The sequence below is a fragment of the Uloborus diversus genome, chromosome 5, assembly GCF_026930045.1.
Source record: "Uloborus diversus isolate 005 chromosome 5, Udiv.v.3.1, whole genome shotgun sequence".
In the NCBI taxonomy this organism is placed as follows: Eukaryota; Metazoa; Arthropoda; class Arachnida; order Araneae; family Uloboridae; genus Uloborus; species Uloborus diversus.
In genome coordinates, this window is record NC_072735.1 from 178,009,764 (window position 1) to 178,031,275 (window position 21,512).

The following is a 21,512-nucleotide window of genomic DNA, read 5'->3' on the forward strand; positions in this document are numbered from 1 at the left end:
TGCCATTAATCTGGTTTCTTCCGAATGATTGACCTAACCGCAACTTTACCTATCGTTGTTCTAATGTCAACAAATGTTTGCGCAAGCGAGGAGCCAAAGTTCAATTTAATAAGCGATGTACCAGTTCTATGTAAAACTCTTCTCGTTCGGTGGTGGTAAGTGATTTGGACACTTTATTCGCTAAAAAGTTTTATTTTTAACATTTTATTTTCATAATAATACTCTTTTAGGGCGTTAGAACTTCATTAAATCTTTCATCAAATATACTTTTACCGGGTATTAATTCTTAAATGTGAAGAATACTTGTAAGTATCATTTTTAACAGATTTCGACAGTTGGCATTAAAAGGAATTCATGATACTTCTTAAAAAATCATTTACTGTTAACTTTTGGTCTGTTTTAATGCGTAATTTCTAGGTTTCGAAGTGACGCGCAGGGGCGTAGCTAAGGGGGGGGTTTTGGGGACAAAACCCCCCCCGAAACGTTAGTCTCAAAAAAAAAGAGAAAAAGAAGAGAGAAGAGAAAGAAAGAAAAAGAAGAAAAGGAAAAAATTCCAAGCGATGATATATATATATATATATATATATATATATATATATATATATAGGGGCGGATCCAGACTATGGATTTGGGAGGGGAACTTTTCTAGCAAGTATGTTTATGGGGGTGGGGGAGTTATATGAAATTACTCATTAAAAATAACCATAAATATTGAGTTTTACAACGTATCTACTGCTTCTTAATGCCTCTTATGAAAAAAATGTATTCATTACAAATTCTAAAAGTACAATTCTTAAATAATTAGTTTAAAAAGTTTGTTCATTTTTCTATTTGTATGTGCTTAAAGGAAATAATATTTGCACCAGTGGTTCAACCACAAAAGTTTTATAGAGGGTGCACTTTTAAAATTTTCACCATCTGATAGGGCGGTTGTTGAAAAAAAAAGTTGAAATTCTAGTCTTAAGGACGCAGTTTTAGACGGCCTCTGGTGATGTTACGAAAAAGAAAGGTTTGGGGGCCGCCTGCGGAAATTAAAGTTTTAAAAACACAATTATAGGCGATATTTATTGACAATAGGGTCAGAGATGGGATTTTTTTGGGGGGCTGCATCCGTTTTTTTTAAAAATAGATTTAAATCGAAAATCCCACCGCTAAATTTTCTGAAATTGAAATTCCAAAAACGCAGTTACAGACTAACTTTGACAATACTTCGAGCAGTACGGTTCTGGGGCTTTTCCCAAAAAATGTTTCGAAATTGAAGTCCTAGAAAACGAAGTTTTTGAGCAATATTCTGTGATAAAGGATTTAAACACTTTCCCCATTAAATTTTTCAAAACCTTAATTTTTTAATGTTCAGATTTTCTACAGGAGCATTCGGACCCTTGTCCGGAAATTTTTCGTTATCGACATCTTAAAAAATGACTGTAGACCATATTTGGTAACGTCAGGGGTTTGGCAATTTTTAAAAATTGAAGCTCCAAAAAAGCAATTTTAAACGATTCTCGATGTTATTAGAATGCGAGGTGTTAGGTAGTTCTCCCCTTTAAAATTTTCAAAATTGAAGTCCTGAAAACAAGATTTGAGACGCGCTTTAAAGGTATTGGCAGAGGAAGCGGACTTCCGACATTATGAAGACTTTCTTATTTTTAGACCGACTAAAAAAGGCGACTGTTTCCAAGGTACGTTCTATTGTTCTCTTTAATTGTAGGAAATGTTTTACAAAAACATTCTACTCGGCCTTCTGGGGGATCACGGATCCTGTCGCCCTGTGTCCCCCCCCCCTCCAGCCTCCACCTCTAATAGCGCCACTGAATTGCAGTAGCTTTAAATATAATGATCAATCCTTCACCAAATAAATGCAAAAAACAGTTTAAACAGGTTTGTCTTTATTTATTTATTTATTTTTATGCAGGGAAGAGGGGAACATTCCCCAGTTCTCCTCTTTAGATCTGCTTTTGCAATTCTCTCCTATCTTTTTCTTGCGCCTTTCTTCAAGCTAAAGTTCTATATAACTGGAGAACTTCGCTGTAATACATTGTGAAAATTTTTAAGTACACATGAGAATTTAGAGGAAGGGGAACGTTCCCCAGTTCCCTTCCAGGGATCCGCCTCTGCTATTGTTTGATCGAATTTTCTGGAGCTTTTCCTCGAGTTTAAGTTCTATAAAACAGAAGATTTTTTCTACTCTATTGTGAAAATTTTTAGGTATATATGGGGGTTTTGAGGGGAGGAGAAGGTTCCCCCAGTTTCCTCCATGGATCCGTTTCTGTTGATGCCTAATTGCTTTTCCTGGTGCCTTAGTTCACGTTCTAAAGTGTGTGTGGGGAGGAGGGGGGGACATTCCAGCAGTTCCTCTTTTTAGATCCGCTTTTGAAATTCTCTCCTTACTTTTTCTGGCGCCTTTCTTATAGTTCAAGTTTTGAAAAACGGAATTATTTTCCCGTACTCTCTTTTGAAAATTTTTAGGTACACTTGGGATTTTGGAGGGGGAACGTTCCCCCAGTTCCCCTCCCGTGGATCCGCGCCTGTATATATATATATATATATATATATATATATATATATATATATATATATATATATATATATGTAAAAGAAGTAACCCCCCCCGAAAGTCGGGTCTAGCTACGCCACTGGTGACGCGGGTACAATTCCATGCTGAATCCTTTCTGTTTATTTATTTTTTAATAACAGTGAAATAATGCATCTTATAGAGAGAAGCTGCTAGGTTAAAAGCTTAAAAAAACTCTGATCCTAAAGAACTGTTGCTGATAAGATATTCTTCTTTTTAATCTTTTTTTGGTCGAATATTGCAGAATATTTTTAAAGTTTAAACTTATGTTGTCAAAAGTCAAATTTTTAAAAATTTGCTCTAGATCATTATTTTAATCTTTAATTATGTATATTAATCTATTTACCAAATCAGTATCTGTTGATTCACTCAAGTAAACTCACCTATAATGAAGGTCTGTTGTACTCCAAACATCCCTATTTGTAGCTGGACATAACCCCTTTTAAGACCCTATTCTTCTCTGGGAAAACTGATAAAATACAATCTAGGGTTTTTTTTTTTTTTTTTTGAAAATAAATGTTTGAGGGTTGATCCAAAAGTAAGGTTCCCATCAATTAAAAAATATAATACACTGTGTATTCTCATTGAAACTTACGAAATTGGAAAGAAAAAAACGTTTGAAGAAATTGCCTCCTCCCTCCCAGGATCTTCCAGATGGAAAGTCGTCAAAGGTCATTGTGACCTCAAAAAAAAAAAAAAAAAAAAAAAAAAAAAACAATTGGAACATTTTGATTAACAAATTTGACAGATGCAAGGCAGCATTGTAATTTTTTTCTTATTTTCTTTTTTAGAACTATTTTCAATGATGTCCAATGTTTCTTCTCAATAGATGTGATGTATATATATATATATATATATATATATATATATATATATATAATATATATATAATATATATATAGGTACCCCCCCTTTTCTAGCTATTTTCTTGCAAGTTTTTAAAAAAAATTTTGAAAAGCATTTTTCAAATTCTAAGATAACAAAAAAAAAATTTAAATTTTTTATTTTTTTAAAAATCAGTCAAAATGCTGCCCCCCCTGGCTGCTGCGCCCCGGCAAGAGCCACTCCTGCTGCTACTGGGCAGGAGTTCCAGGATTCTTTCCTGAAATTTTTGCAAAGTTGAAGCTTTATAAACTTGTTTCAGGCTATACTTAAGTGATTTAAGGAGGAACAAAGGGTTTGTAGGTTTTTTTTCCTGCAGTAAATTTTTTTGAGATGATTAAGTACTAAACATTCAGTTTACATTTCTTTTGAGGATTTCAGAGAAGATTCGATCGGCAACCCAATGATTTTTTTTAAAAGTAGTCTTTAAAATGTAGTTCTGCGCTATTTTTATTGATATAAGGATAAAAGGGCTCTCTTCCTGGAATAAATCCTGAATCTGAAGTCTTAATGAAGCAAATTTAAGCCGTCTATAAAATAAAGAAATGGAGAGTCTATTCAGGAACTCTCCACCTGAAATATTTTGAAATTGAAGTCTTAAATTGTAATTTTAAGCTATCTTTAGTGACGTTAGGGTTCGGGTGATCTCACGCGGAGCTTTTTGAAATTAAAATCTTGACATTTAGACAATCTTTGATGATGAAAATAGTGCAGGAGTGGTTGCTCCGATTCCTGGCTCTTGCAGAAGCGATCATCACTTTCACCTCTGACACTTTTTAATAAGACTAACAACCCCCTTACCTTCAAAAGTAAAATGCCTTGCTCTCTCACTTTTCAGAATTAAAAATTAATGGTCAATTGAAGACTGAAGTTTTACATGCTATATTGATTTATTTCATCAAAATAAATACTAAGAATTCCAAAAAAATGAACTTTGGTACTTTTCCGTTAGCCGGACGCAAGCATTAATTTGCCAAATTAATACATTCATTTGCTATCCAGACATGCTTTCAAAATACCTATTATATTTTACATAAAATAACACCTTTATATTTTTATAAAATGCTGTCAACTTATTTTCAAAAATTCAGTACCTAAAGGAGGCACGTTCATAGAATGTCTAAATAATTCGTGGCATCGATAAGAATTAACTTTTAGAACAAAATAACCGCACTATTTTTGTAAAAATAATTTACATACAGTAAAAATAAAGTTAAAAACTACAAGAACCCCTCAAGGATTTGTAAAAACAAAGAATTTTGAAAGTGAGAGTTTTTTTTTAATTCTAAAATAAAGAACTTACCTTTTTATGGTATAAATCCTCACACTCAGTCTAAAACACTTCATTATATGACAATGACATGTTACAGATACACACCACGTTGGAGTTAACTTTTAATTAACGTTCAAGTTTGAAGAAACTGGCATTTTCTAATGTTTTTACTTCAAAACACAACTACTGAATTAAAACTAACACAAAATAAGCTTTCCTGTAAGGTATATTGCACGAAACAACACCTATCACCCAAGTAAACAAGTTTGAACAAGATTGCTTTGGGTTGCGTAAACGGGTTAATTTCGCCAGGGATGCCATGCTTAAAAAGTTATCGCCTCATTGGCGAGAAAAATATTTCAATTTTGTGCAAAAAATCGGATGTCGCCAAATGGGGGGGGGGGGGTATATCACACCTGTACCCGATTTGCCAAGGGAATAGGCCCAACAAGGGCTGTAAGAAAATTGGGGAATTTCTACATCAATTTGTCAAATAATCGCTTGGCATTGGTCAAAATTATTTGACAGTTTTCCCTTGTGCCCGACTAACGGAAAAGTACCTGAACTATTCTCATCTTATTGTTATTTTATAAGAATGAAACTTTGAATTGGAAGGGAAAATATCAACCTAGGCCATATTCCACATTTTTAGAGGTCATTTAATCAGTCAAGAGTTGATTCGACAGATAAAAATTCAGAGTGCCGTCCCCTATCCCCCACGCTTCTTTTGATCTCCACCTTTTTTAGTGAACCTGCCACCTGTGAAAAGAGGGCTAGTAATCTCTTTCTGGTATTAATGACAAATGAAAACTTCAGCCTTCGTAGTTAGTGATTGTATTTTTATTTCATTGCAGGTTGGTGTGTTACTCTACTTAATCGGAACTGAATGATGCTTATAAAACTAATTGCATCTAAGTTTGCATTAAGACAAAAAAGGTTCTTTAGCATGGATTCAGTAAAAGAACTTAATTTCCTTAATGGAAAAAGGGTTTCTGCCCGTGATGTTTTGCGAACTATTGAAAAGTGTAATCCGGCCACTGGTGTGTATTGTTTTCATTTTATATACCTGTAAAAAGTTTCGACTTGCCTAAGTACATTTTACAAAACTTTAAATGTTTATGGCAAGCATAAAGAATATAGGTTTCATTCCAGTGATGAATCAGGAGAAGGGGCTTGGGGCCCCTCTTTTGATGTCTTTTTATTTTGAAGAAATGTAATATCTCTGTATCTGATATGAGAATTGAATTGTACTCGTTTTTTATGCGTACTACGCTTTGTTAGTAGGCAGCTGAAGAAAATTTCTTTAGTTTTTTTTCCTTAAAACTCATGTTTCAAAATTTGCAAATGAAATTCCGTGTTCTTTATGATGGAAAAATGTCAAAAAGTTATCTGCTTAATTGCTGGTTTGTTTAGTTTTGTTTGCTTTCATTGTGTTGATAATTATTAATTTTTTTTTTTTTTTTTGTGAGGCTTTTAAAATGCAATTCTTAGGTTATGTTGCAGAAATAAATTATTTTATTTGCTGTTTTTATACTTTTGATTACTCTTGTTTAGAAAGTGGATTTTTCTCATTTTTGATGTTTATGCTATGTTTTGTTTAGAACAGAAGAAATAAAATTAATTTTTATTTTTATTCAAATCAGAAAATTGAAAAGTCTTATGCGTTTTCCACTGTAGTATGTTAAGAGCACAATTTTGGTACTTGATTTCAAATACAAAAGTGACGACCTGCAACAGGCTGTGGGCCCAGATAGGCTGGTCCTGGTCAAGTTATTAGTCCTCAGTGAAGATCGATGGCCCTTTTAAAACTATCCACCCCCTTGCTTATTGCCACCTCTTCCGGTAAGCTGTTCCAAGTGCCACAACCCTACTAAAGTAGTAGTTTTTCCTAATTTCCAGGTTAGCCTGGGATTTAAATAGCTTAAAACAATGACCTCTCGTCCTGCTTTCCATGAAAAAGTTTAACATATTAACATCTTTCATTTTGATAAATTTAAACAACTGAATCATGTCCCCTCTGACTCTTCTTTGCTCCATGCTATAAAAGTTTCAAGTTAGATCTCCTTGAAGTTTTATCTCATCTACCTCTGATTTACTATGATGTTCTACTTCAAAAGATAAATTGCAACCACCTGTTGAAATCCACTATTCTTCGTAGGCTGTCTCATGTTCAACATCCAATGCTCCGGCGAAAAAGACGTGAACGAGGCAGTGAACAGCTCTCGCAAGGCATTTGACTTGTGGTCTCGCAAATCTCCTAGAGAAAGAGGTCAGATCTTATGTTCAGTTGCCCGTAAAATTCGGGTAAGTTCACTCTCTTATCCTCTTATAAATAATAGCCAATGATCGAGTAACCCGCGAGTTTCAACAATTAAACTCACACCACGGCATAGTAATTTAATAATATGTTTTAATAATGTTTAACGTGCAAAGAAAGACTTTATTGTGACAAGGCTGAACTTGATCCGGTAATTTAACCAGGGGTCTGGCCAGAGCAAATTTGAGTCCGTTAACGGAGAATCCGGTTCACAAGAATCCGATCAACCAAAACGGACCTTTCACAAAAATCCCATCAACCAAAACGGACCCTTCACAAAATTCTGGTAAACAAAAACGGATCTTTAACAAATTGTTTATTAAAAGAGCAAATCTCAAATTAAAATGATACAGCATATTTAAAGTTAAATTAGAGGAATCAACTTATACAAAATCAGCTAATTTTGCAAAAGAAAAAAAAACGGCACTCTTGTGATGCTCCTGCAAGCTATAAATAATTACTACCTCCAAATAAATATAATGCCTGTTGTTGGTTTCTTTGAAAGAAATTAACAGCTGAAAGTGAGTTTGGTTTATAATTTTGCTTGTTTGTTTTATGCAGCGGTGTTGTTGTAAACTTCTTTGGAAAAGCGTCAACATTCTCTGAATAGGCGTAGTAAGCATTTTTATCCCCACTCATGATTTAATCATCAATAATATACAGCGAAATGAATTTAGAACTGCAAAGAATAGTATGGGTGAGGCGGATGTGATCGCTTCAGATAAGGTTACAAAATTCAAACTTATCACCACTTAGTGTCTGGTGGTGCGATGTTAAACTGTTATTTTGGAGGGATAAGTTAGCGGTGTTGTTGTAAATGGGTCAACATTCTCTTAGGCGTAGTAAGTTTTCCCCACTCATGATTTAATCATCAATAATATAGCGAAATGAATTTAGAACTGCAAAGAATAGTAAAAGGATACAAAATTAACTTTCACCAAATAAACTGTTATTTTATTTACCTACTAAAAAGGATAATTAACTTTAAATAAACTTTTATTTACCGTTATTTTTTTCTATAGATGCCTACATTTTGAAAAACGCAATCTTTTTACATCCAATGTGAGAATCACATTTTATTCCTTTTTTCAAGCTAACTTCGCTTTATTAGGATGCAAATTAATGAAAAGTCTCTTTATTTTTGTAACAAAGCTTATTTCAAGTTTTTAAAGGGGAATTCCATTTTTTTTTATGAGTCAATAATTAAAATGCTGAATCGATGGTTTATTTTTTATTTATTTATTTATTTTTGCTTCAACTGTGTCCAGATATTAATGATATGTTTATCATAGGACTCTAAAATGCAATTCAAAAGTAATTTTTTCAAAAATATTTATTTTACAAGCCGTTTTTATACTTTTGATTCCTTCACTTTGAGGATTGCAATCTCTTTGCATCCGCTGTGGAAATCTGATTTTTCGAATTTTCAATGTTTAGTAAGCTTAGTTAAGAGGTAAACAAATAAAATATTTTTTTATTTTTGTGAAAATCACGGAGTTTATAAGGTTTGAACGAAACTCTGTGCTCTTAAACAGTGTTTTGGGTTAAAAAGTTAAATGCTGAACCCCTGCCTATTTTTTTTTCTTACAGTTATTTTAAATACTATACAAAAAACATTTCTAGTATGATTTGACATGATGTAGAATGGTAGATAAATATTGATACTTGAGGGGTGCCCATCTCTCAGGGAGCGATGCCTCCCCCCTCTCAACAAATACTAGAAAAACACTCAAGAATGATATTCTCAACGGAAAAGAAAGAAAACACTCAACTTTAAGTGTCAATGATGCAGTTTCCACCATCTCAAGAGTCTAAACTTTCGTTTTTACAAGAAAATTTTTTTTTTTTAATTATTTGATTTTTCACAAAAATAATTGATTTTTCACAAAATTATTTTATTTTTCACAAAAAACGGACCCTGTGAAAAATCCTGGACAGGCCCCTGTTAACTGTTTTACTGGTGCTTATGAAGAAACGAAAAAATGGTCAACAATGAACGCTACCTTCTAGAGTTTAGGGTTAATCCACTGGAGTTAGGGTTACCATTTCAAGTATCAAAATATCACCAATTAGGCAATGGCTTCGTCCAAATGTAGAAGCAATTTTCACATACTTTGACGGGGGATTTTCTAGTTTACATAAATATTTGCGTCTGTACTGACTGCCCACTTAATTAAATTTTGTTATGCTTATGTTGAATATTTTCAAATGTAAAATGTTGAGTTTTTTAATGTACTAAATGTTAACTTTTATTTTTAATTTTTGTTTCTCTTTTTAAAACTAACAAAGAAGTATTGATATAGAAGGGTTAACTGTAGTAAAATTCTGAATTTACATTTTTCCTGCCTTCTTGTGTCGAGCAACGTGTGCATTTCTGAAACTTTTCTTGAATTTAGTCATTTTTTTCTTTTTAATGTTGTGTGTGTTACTTTTATCAAATCTACAGATTTTTCTTTTTAAATACAGTTTTCTATGAAAAGGGCATGATGTTTGATGAAAATAAATGATTATTTCGTTGAATATTTACAGGAAAATGAATTACTGAAACATGAAATATTGTGCTCTTTAAAATCACTAAAAGTCATGCTGGGATTGGACACTTTAAAACTTTTTGTTTTTTTTTCATATTCCATTGTTTATAAATACCAAGCATGCCATTTCATGTGAAAATATTTCAAAGGAATAGTGTTTTCCCACACCAAAAAAGGGGAGGGTGCTTTCCACAAAAGGGCAGTTAGTAGTTGTAGAAAATGAATTTTCTACTACTTTTCATTGTGTACTTATTATAAACAAATGTAGTGGTATACCTAGCATAAATGACACCCGGGACAGTAATTTGTGGTGACACTCCGTCCGCCCCCCCCCCCCTGGGAAAATTTTCAAATTTGTAGTCTTAAAAATGCGTTTTAGCTTTATATTTTTCAAAAACTTGCAATTTCGTTTTGAGTGTCACCTGGGGAAGACCCCCCCCCATACCAACACCACTTCTAAATGTATTTCTATTTTCCTAAAAATAAAATTAGTTTTTTAATTCAGCAAATATAACCAGAAACTGAATTAAATAAAATTCATATCAAAATCAAATTTAATCTGTCTTACGAGATAATCTGAAGCTTGCAGCAGTAAAATTTCAATTTGAAAATTAATGTTTATCAGAAAAGCTGGAAAGTGTTGTGCTACAAAAATTGAATCTTCACAACTTATTTGATTTTTTTAAATAAGAAGATTGGATGAAATACAAATTTACAAATAAGATGTTTTTTGTTTTTATTTAAACCAGATATTTCTTATGATTTAGTTTTTGTAGTTGAAGCATAGCATTTATAAAATAATAGTTTTTAATTAAAAGCATAAAAATAAAAGTTTTTTTATTTTGTTTTATTTATTTTTTAAATGTATTTGTGAGAAAAGTTGCTTTTACTTAAATCAAATTAATCCTGTGCTTCATTTTGATTGGAGCTTTTTATTTTTTTGCCTATGCTTCAAATATGCCATGATGTTTGTTAGATTATTGTAATGTATTGTAAAATCATGATGGGGTTGTATAAGTTGAGAAAAATAAAAAGTGAATGTTTGTACATACACTTATAGTTACGTTTTTGCTATCATTATTTAAAATATATATATATATATATATATATATATATATTAAAAATTTACCTCTTGGTCTTAGTTATTTTTGCAATATTAATCCATGTTTAATAGAATATTCACCTATATACACCATACCTGAATTAAATAAGGATTATTCACTTCATGTTCCCTTTGATTTGATCAAGAAATCAAAGTCAAAAAGCTTTTTTATTTTATATTTAAGTTTTTGAAAAATCAGACATTTAATTGTTAATACCTCATAATTAACTTGAAGTACAAAATAATTTGTGTAACTTTTATTCTTTTTGATGTTTATAGACAAGAGTAGAAGAGATAGCTGTGGCAGAAGTGTTGGATACAGGAAAGCCAATCTATGAAGCAAGGATTGATATTTTAGGGTGTGCAGATGTACTGGAATACTACGGTGGAATCTCTGCATCTATTAGAGGTATTAGGGTCTGGTGGGGTAAAGTGGTCATAAAATCGTAGGTTTTCAACTTAGGTGGATAATAAATGCAACAAATTCTTTAAAACTTAAACTTTTTTTATTGTTATTTTACATTGCATTACTAAAGAACACGGTACATTGAATTTTAGGAAGAAAAATATTGATTTTAGTAGTTTTATAAAGCTTTCTTTTCCTATGTTTTTATGACCACTTTACCCCATGGGGTGGGGGAAAGTGGTCATAGCATGGGATAAAGTGGTCATAGTTAAAAATAGATGCAAAACTATTATAAAGAACTCTAATACTTGTATATTTCAGTTGTTTATATAGTTACAAGTATATTTACGAGTACATGCTTGTATACACGAATATATACCAGGGTTGGCCGGATTGGACCCAATTGGGTTGGACCCAATGGGTTTTTTTGAAAAAAACCATTTAAAAAACCCATTATTTAGCCCACTTTTGGGTTTTTTAAAATTTTCTGAGAACTTTTTTTTAAAAAATAATTAATTTAAATACTTTTACAATTTAAACTTCTTTTTTATTTCTTCTTCACAATAGGCAATGGACATAAAAAATGAATTTTGAACTTTAATAGTATTTCTTAACTCTTAAAGGCATTAAAAAATGCTTCAAAGATTTTAAATAAATATATTTAACTTTTTTCCTTCAACTGGTCAATAAGGAACTCAAATTATCTTGACTAAGTCCTGTCACGTCAGATTTTCTCAATATTTGCAGATTGTACAAAGGATACTACTTTAGCTAAAAGGCTCTCATGTGAATTATTTTCTGCAAACCAACACGTCACATAACTCGAATAAACAAGGTATATTTTTTAGAAATTAAAAGGTTTTACAAACGGTCGGACAAAAAATGGAATAGCATGTACAGTATTTTCATTATCTTACGAAAAAGTTTAATATTTCTTACTCTGTACACAGAAATAGGGAACATAAAATTCAAAGAAATGTCTTGATTAAGCTGGAATTCAGTAAAAAGGGATTTAAACTACTTGAAGTTCTACAGTAGTTTTGCATAACAAAATGAAATACAATAAAGTAAAATACAAAAAAAAAATGTAGTAATTAAAAACGAACAATAGATTTTATCACTCGAGAAGTAACTTTGCCTTAACTGTCGGTAATCAAGGGAACTAAAAAATCTGAAACTTCACCATTCTTGAATTTTGTCGTCTTTTATACCTTTCTTCAGAAAACGCTGAATTTTCCAGCTTTTTCTATCAAGACAATTTTTGTGCTTTGTCCATATACTTATGCTACACTATGCTACAAGTACCCCACCTTTCCCCTAAAAAAAGACAAAAAAACCCACATTTCTTTAAAAAAACCCAGCTTCAGTTGGGTTTTTTGGGTTTTATTTAAAAAAACCCTGGGTCCATGGGCTTTTTAAAAAAAACCCGGGTTTTTGCCAACCCTGATATATACGTGTCGTGTTATACACAAGTAAACACGTTCCTATAGGAGTAGATACATGTATACATCAGATACATGCATGCACATGCCTACTCAAGTATATACGTGTAGATACGAGTATATAAGCATGTATACGTCATTACCTACAGGATTGTATACGTGTCTACATAAGTACATACATGTCACATGTATATATGTGTCACGTATATGTACGTGTCACATGTATATAAGAGTATATACGCTTATAAACGAATATCATATGCGCGTCTGCACTTGTATCTCGAGAAAATACGTGCATACTTGAGTATATATGTGTATAGTAGACGTATATACGCATATTAAGTGTACATACATACATATACGAGTATACACGAGTTAATTCGTGGATACATCCAATGCATCTTTGTACGTGTCTACTCATGTTTATATAATATGGAAGCACGAGTATATACGCATGTATACGTGTAAATACGATTATATACCTGCATAGACATGTATATGTACATTTATGCGTATACACCAGTACATGTATGTATACAGGAGAATATACGCTTATATGCATGTCGGCTTACAGAGTGAATCTCAGCTCATGGGCAAAAATCAAAGAGGCGTGAGAGGGGAGGAAAAGAATCAAGGAATCATAAGGAAGTTATAATCACTGACGCACTACATGCACACAAAGCCAGAAACTGATGGATGCAAAGCAGGGCACAAATGTGTTGCACAAAGATGATTTTTTCTAACATTTTAGTTTTTAAAAAATATTTAGAGCAGTTGTTGAAAGTTACGGTCTGTAGTAGCTCTAATACACGCATCGCAATAAAGGCGCAACGGCTGATGAAAGTTTTTCAAAAGTTTCGTTATTGCAACAGAGAGGGATCTGTGAATGCGACGCATGTATTACAGCTAAAGGCCACAAATTTCATAAATCGCTTTAAAACTTTCATGTTGTGTAATATATATATATATATATATATAAATCTGTGGTTTTTTTAGCATCCATCAATTTCTCACTTTGCGTGCATGTAGCGCGTCAGCATTGTGTTTGTGACCATATGTTCCTTATTGATTCTTGCTTCTTATCCTCTCCTTAAACACCTTTTAATAATTTGCTCAAGAATGTAAACTCACCCTGTATACTTTTATATCATATGTTTGTATGTAAGTGTCTACTCGAGTTGGTACTCGTATATACGTGTCTACCTGAGTATATAAGTGTTCTTATATATACGAGTATAAGGGAGCATATACGTGTATAGTAGAATGTATAGCTGTATGGATAAAAAATACTTGCAGATACCTATATACGTATTTATTGGCGCATTTATGTGAATACGTCTATGTAAGTGTCTGCACGAGTATATATACGCATATACTCGTATATAAAACCCCGTTTACTGTAAAAACAATACATATTAAGTAAAATTTATATTTAATTTGTATCTGCCTTATACCTAAAGATTAAGTGACATTAGAAGAACAATATTCGTTAAGCCTAATATTATGACCACTTTACCCCATCTTACTTAAATTGTTCTAAAAAATTATCTAAAATAGATTCAGCTAACTGCTAATGAGTAAGAGTTCTTGTGACATGTAGGAAGCTTCCTGTACAGTCAATCTGTTCCTAATTCTAACAAACAAAATTTTCCAAGGATGTTAAAATAGGTGTTTAGATTTTAAAACTTTTCATATTCACGCAAATTTTTTTTTTTTACCGAATCAAATTTTGCCAGTTATAAACTTTTGTATTTAGAATGTAGTTTCTAACTGCCTTACTCTAAAATAAAATTTTCACATTCATTCGAACATTTATTTCCAAGCTATAGCCATTTATTTGACGTATGACCACTTTACCCCATTGACCACTTTCCCCCACCAGACCCTACTCAATGTAGTTTTATGAGGATTGACCTTAAATAGCATTTTGTAGCAAAGCTTTGTGCATTCCATTAATTTTTATTCTCTTCTCATCTAAAATTTAAAAGATGAAACTTGCAATTTGAAAAATTGTGTTTTAAATTATCAGTAGCATTAACTTAAGTCAATAGCATTATTAAGTTTGCAATGTAATGAGTTGAAAAAAATAAAGTTATTTTACTTTTTTTTTAAAACACCAAATGTAATTGCTGACTTTTAAAGTTAGATGTAATTAAGTTCTTACATTTACCCCTTAATTTTATGAATATGTGTATCTTTAAATGGAATCAAATGATTTTTTTTCTTTTAATTTCATTTTGTTATTATTTTTTCTTATAATTTCTCCTTTGAGTAATTATTTGTTTTTTCCCATTATATAATCTCTTTAGCATGAAAACTTCCTCCTAATAAATTCTTTTGTTACTGGTTTCTTATGAACATTGTATCGTCAAAAAAAAAAGGTTTTCCCCTTCTAATTCTGTTGTTGTCGTGTGCCAGCTAGGCTGGCAATTTGGTGTACTGCATCACTTTTCCAACTGTAGGTGTGAAGTTCGATTTCTACAGTACACACATGCCATAAGGACTCGTTTATAGGGTAGGCAACCATTCACAGCATAACACATTCACACAAAGAAAGGAGAATGACAGAAAAGAGAAAGTACATCCATGCCCGACCCGCGATTCGAACCTGGACCTTCCCATTGCAATCAGACTTCTCTAATCACTAGACAAAGGAAAAATACACTGATACCTTTTGTATAAAGGTATCTTTAAATTTTCTTAGAATGTTTTTTTTTTTTTTTTTTTGCTTTAAAGTAAATTTTACGCTTTCAATTATTGTGAAAATGCGACAATTTTGTTTATACTATTGAATTTTTAAAAATAATTATAACTATTTATTTGTTTGTTAATCAAAGTCATGCTTAAACCTCTTCTTCTAATAATTATTTTCTTACTTATTGAGGCTTTGTTATTTTTTAATCAGTACTGGCATTTTATTTGTAACAATTAATGCACGGTGTTTACCCACCTGTAAAACCTGGAAAAGTTTGTGAAATGTTTAATTCCCTGAGGAAAGGATGGATTTTTTTTTTGCTTAAAACGCCTGAGATATAACATTGTCTTTATATTTTTTTTTACTGTATAGTAGGCAAATGCGGGGCAAAGTGAAATGATTAAGATGACTGAGTTTTTTCAAAATGAACAAATCGGGCATTTGTGGTGAAAATTACAGTACATAAAGAAAAAAACATTGTATTTTATAATAAAACTTGCATTGAAACAGAATTTTTTTATTTTTGGCAGTAAATTTGAGGCTTCAAAAAAAAAAAAAAAAGTGGAAAATTTTCCCTCTTTTTTTATGAGGAAAAGTGAAAAATAAAATATTTTTTTACTGAAATATTTTCTATTCGATTTGAAACATATTTTTTATTAAAAGAATCAGTAAATAAAAGGTTGTATAAATATATGAAAAGATAATGAAACAATAAACAAATAATTAAATGAATAAATAAATTAATAATATATGAAGAAAAAAATAATTGGTGAGTAAAAGAATAAATTAATAACAAAATAAGTAAATTAATGAATAAATATATGAATTACTAAATGAAGGAATGTTAATGAATTAATTAATAAATAAAAATGTAAGTGATTTATATTAAATGGTTGAGTGAGTAAATGAAACAAACTATTTCACTTTGCCCCGTATACACTTGATTAATTGTAATTGTACAATTTATTTAAAATACAAATAATCTTAATATTAACTGAATTAATACTGCATTGAATATTAGGAAATCTCAATTAATATTTAAAATGTTAATATCAATAACTTCATCGTTTATAGTAACAAAAATAATTTTTGACTTACAATATAATATTGTAATATGAGTATCATTTTTAAAAATTGCCTGTATTACCAAATGTTTTAACCTTAAACGGTGTTTTTTTCCTGACTGGAATAGACTACATATGAGGTACTGAGAAGTAAAGGGATACAAGTGGCAAAATTAAAAATTTGGAGATAACCAGTACAAATGGTAGGTGAACCCCTCCTCTGTCTTGGGACAAGAAATAGTACTAGTAGCCCTGGTAGGTGCTGCTGTATAGCATGATTTCGAAAAAAAAAAAAAAAAAAATCAAAGCCTACCTAGGATCTGATCTTTAAACGTGTTTTACTCAAAACTTTAAAATGTCCACTTGTGTCCCTTTGCTTCTAACTGCCTCACAAAGTACTATATAGTTAAAATAATACCAGACAGGTGGAGCTAAAAGCAGAGAAAATATTCTACTTTCTCACTTTGCCCCATGTTTCCATACTTTTGTAATCTTTCTATTTTAGGTCAACATTATGTTATGCTTTTTTATAACTTTCAGATTTTTATATCAGTATGTGCAGAAAAGACAATTTACTTTTCACATTTGATGTTTTCCTTTTTGAATCATTTGTGAAACTCTTTTTTTCTCTTCTCAGGTTATCATCATGCATTGTCTGACAATAACTTTGCAATGGTACAAAGAGAGCCTTTGGGTGTCATAGGGGGCATAGGTGCATGGAACTTTCCTTTTCAGGTAAGATTGGGTTCGCTAATGAGATAAAGAAAAAACACAATGCCTAAGAAATGAATAAATAACTTTTCGTTGAAAAAGTAATAGTAAGAAAAGCAACATAATAAATGCACAAAGTTGCATTTATTTAAAGTACAGCTGTGTGATGTAAGAATTTCTACATAGTGATGCATTGCCAACCATACATCACTATGTTATGATGCATCACTTTATAAGAAGCAAAAAAAAAAAAGTTAACACCTGTTAAAAAAAAAAAAAAAAAACAATCACTCATAAATAGAAAAATGTGAACATAAAATTTAAAGTTCAACTGAGTATTTTTTGAAAAATTGAGATTACAAGAAAAAGACATTATTAATATTTTATTCATAGATGAGATTTTACTACAGTAAAAGTTTTAACTGGTTTTAGTCGACTGTACTTCAGTTAAAAATTGCTTGTTTAAACTTTAATGTTATTCCAAAAAGTAATTATGAAATGAGCTCAAAAAGCCCAAGAGCCAGCAAGAAATTGTTTTAAAGAATATCTTATGATTAAGATGAATTTTGTCTTAAAACTGAATCTATTTTTGAAAATAGAATATATATATATATATATATATATATATATATGTTTTTGTATGTTTGAAGAGAAGTGCTCTTAAATTGTTTATAATGTTTCTACTTGAACTAAAAACTAACTGTGATGGTGTTCTTGACCTTTGAGAACATAAGTAAGGTTTGGTGAAATTTGGTGGGTTGAAAATGACAAAATACTGTCTGTGCTGATTTTTAATCAATATCAAAAAATGATATAAAATTTGATGATAGAAGGTGGTTGGTGGTGATATGACGGAACGGTTGACATGAAATGATACGGGTGACAAATGGATGTATAGTATGCTGGGTGATATATAAAAAGACATATGATGAAAGATAGGTGATAATGAAAATTGAACTTATCAATATGGGAACTGATGCTTGATGACGGCCGATCTGTATAGTGGTAGTTCTCAACTTCTTTTCTATTAAGGAGGTGTTCGAGAATATCTTCATGGATTATTATCTTGATGCTAGAATTCCAGGAAAGATTCAAGACAGTGAAAATTGCCAATGAGGAAAATATAACATACGAAACACTAATTTTTCCCATCTCTCGTACTCTTCACATTTTCATTATTTACCTCCAGATTGCATCGTCAATTAATTTTTTGCATAACCCAAGTCCATGGTGATGAGAATTTGATTAGTGTCGTCAGCACAATTACGATACTTCATTAAATACACAAACTCAACATGAAGAGTCAGAATTTGAAAAAATCAATTTCTTTTATTTCAATTTATCTCAAATAATCAAATATAGAAGTGGCGTGTCTCACAATTAGGATTATGAAAATCGTTGCTTATCATTCTGACAGATATATATTTAACTTCATTAAATCTTCAATTAACATTTTCGAAAACATGGGCGGAATTATGTTCAATTACAGAGCACAAACTACGTCCATATTATTTCACACAGAAAATATTTCTAATTGCTTCAGAATACCAAAAAAGCAGAACTACTTAAAACTTCACACAGGAAATACTTCTATCTTATTTCTAGTGGCATTGAATACCCAAAAATAAGCACTACTTAAAAACAACTCCACACAGGAAATAATTATATTCCATCCACACAGAAAATATACCATTACTTTACTAACGCTCCATATCGGTTCTCCCCCATTCACACAGAAAATAAATTCAAATTGCTTATTCTTCCATAAAATAGAACATCCCATGACTTCATTTAAAAAGGAAAACTTCAATTTCAACAGACAACTGTAATGTGCACATCGCTAACATGTTTCCCAAAGATTTAGAAAACAATAATAAGTTCGAATTCTTTTCTGACACTACATGAGGTTATTGCAGGTATTTATCAAATCCAATATCTCTTTTTTTCATTGTTATTACGGAAAATTCCACTGATAATTCAAAAGTTAGAAGATCAAAAGACTATTGGTATAAGATATTGCTTTGTTCCTAGCACCCAGTTCTTTTTCACCAAGCTGATTCCACGGCTAAATTTCCAACAGTTGCAACATATGCATGGAAAACCCTCCAAAATAATGGCATAGATAATTGATACTTATCTGGAGGTGTTCCGGGAAAAACGGGTACTTCCAAAGAAAAATATCAGAGGCTGCTAAGATCAGTGGCGTAGCTAGACCCGACTTTCGGGGGGGGGTTACTTCTTTTATATATATATATATATATATATATATATAGTATATATATATATATATATATATATATATATATATATATATATAGTATATATATATATATATATATTTATTTATATATATATATATATTTTATATATATATATATATATATATTTAATATATATATATATAATCGCTTGGAATTTTTTCCTTTTCTTCTTTTTTTTTTCTTTCTCTTCTCTCTTCTTTTTCTTTTTTTTTTTTTTGAGACTAACTTTTCGGGGGGGGGGTTGTCCCCAAAACCCCCCCCTTAGCTACGCCCCTGGCTAAGATAGTTAGTCCGGGCCGAGTTGGACTCCATTTCCAGCTTAGCGTACACCCACGCCTTCTACAAATCGACCTTCACACATGCCGGCTACAAGTCAACTCCCCGCTTCTCATCCAGCGTCACCCCATTCTCAGATTCTGTGGACCCCATAGCTTGCAACGGAAAACTTCTTCAAATGGTTTCCAACGAACCAAAGCTTCGAGAACATTCTCGAAAAGGAAAACAAATCCCGGGGAACAGACACATCCGAACGCGTTCAATGGGAGAAAGCAGGCATGACGTCACAAGAAGGAGCAACTGGCACACTGCAAAGAGCGAAAACCCGGCAGTTACACAAAAAGAACCAATCTCAATGCATTGCACGGGGAGAAAGCAAACAGATTCCGAATTGCTATTTTGGCACTGCAGGAAATTTACAAAATCGAAACAAAACAAACCGTGGTGATGTAAAATCACCACACTGTCAGCCCCGCTTAATCGGGTAACGGATAAACACATATCCCACTTATACCAATAATACCTTTCGGAGCAGAATATTTGCCCCATAGACGCAATGTTAAAGATCCCTACTTAACCAAATGTTGGTCAGCTTTTACAAATATTCTCGTTGAGAAAGTGGTGAACAAACTAAAAAGAAATTAAGTAAAAATTATTCACGTAAGAATAATATTTTCCACCAATGACAGGAGAGAAAAACAACATTCACATTCCATCAAAACATTTCCACTATTCTATCTATTTTTTTTTTTTTTTTTTTTGTAGTTGTCATTGCCAAAAGCAATAAATAGCGCTGACGATAATTAAATTGAGTAACACAAAAAATACAAATATACAGAAAATAATAAATTGATGGATATTAATTGTAGAGGAAGATGGAAAAAAAGAAGCAAGAAAATTGTTCTTGAAAGACCTTTAGCAAGCAAACCCCTATTACGGCCTTTTAAAAAAAAATGTTTGAAGAAAAGTGCCAAACAAAGATTTTGTAACTCAAGTTGTAAGTTACTTTTTATAATTTTCATGCGCATTCTAAATATATTTTGTTATTTACTTTGTATTTCAAAGCCTTTTTACCAATAACATCTATCACTTTCTTTATATAGCTATTGCTTATTTATTATTACGTTCTAAGAAAAATGTTGTCAATTTGGAAAGGTAAAGAAAATTTTTCTTCTCAAGCGAATAATATTTCTTGGAAGCCACGCATTCATTTAAGTGGGGCCAACAGTATATCGATTTTGACCAGTGTTTCATGATGCATTGCACAGCCCTAACTTGTGGCAAGTTGGTTGTTATCGGTCCACAGAAGCTACAAATGGTTTATTGTGTCAGAATGTATATTGAGAACGAACCATTTCAAGCACTAAATTAAAACTAATTTTTGAATTTTAATATTGGATTATCAACCGGGAACCACATGAATAGTGTAATTTTGGGAAAAATTGAAATCGATAGCAATTGGAAGAGCAGATTGAGACAATTTTTGATGCAAAAACTATCTGCCCTTGTGCCCCCGTTTTTTCAGACATATAAAGTCTTAAAGTCTGCCAAAATTGTAAGAAAAGCGCTAGATTTAGAGACTTGGCAAGAAACTGAAGATACCAATTTCTCAGAGACAATTTTACTGTCTGCGTGTGGTAGGACATCCACCTTCAAAGCGTGTAAAAGATATCTCCCATCACTCACCTTAACTGGCTAAATTTGGTGACTTTTCTAAAAGTTTTGGCAGGCTTTAAGACCTTCTACTTTCATCGCCTGGCTTTGCACAGTTCACTGTGAAAATAAAAGTTATGTGAAGTATGCGTGTTCAACAATCAGGCCGAAGCAAAAAAAAAAAAAAAACTTCTGTACAATTTTGCAGCAGATTCCAGAAAAATAATCAAAAAAGAAACATTTTTAATTCTCTGATTACAGGAAAAACCTCAAACAAAAGCCAGAATTTTATTTCTTCACATTCGAGAAAAAAAAAAGTGAAACAGA

General features: G+C 31.7%; 1 protein-coding gene across 1 annotated transcript in view; it reads left to right on the plus strand.

Moving 5' to 3' along the window:
* The first annotated feature begins 5,668 nt into the window (after nt 1–5,668).
* The window catches only part of LOC129222163 (4-trimethylaminobutyraldehyde dehydrogenase-like), a 38,578-nt gene continuing 22,734 nt past the window's right edge, over nt 5,669–21,512 (plus strand). Inside the window, exons 1-4 of the mRNA XM_054856620.1 lie at nt 5,669–5,767; nt 6,886–7,031; nt 10,957–11,086; nt 16,922–17,019. Of these exons, the coding sequence (XP_054712595.1) occupies nt 5,674–5,767; nt 6,886–7,031; nt 10,957–11,086; nt 16,922–17,019 (468 nt within the window). The 5' untranslated portion in view covers nt 5,669–5,673. The remainder of the gene's footprint in view (nt 5,768–6,885; nt 7,032–10,956; nt 11,087–16,921; nt 17,020–21,512) is intronic.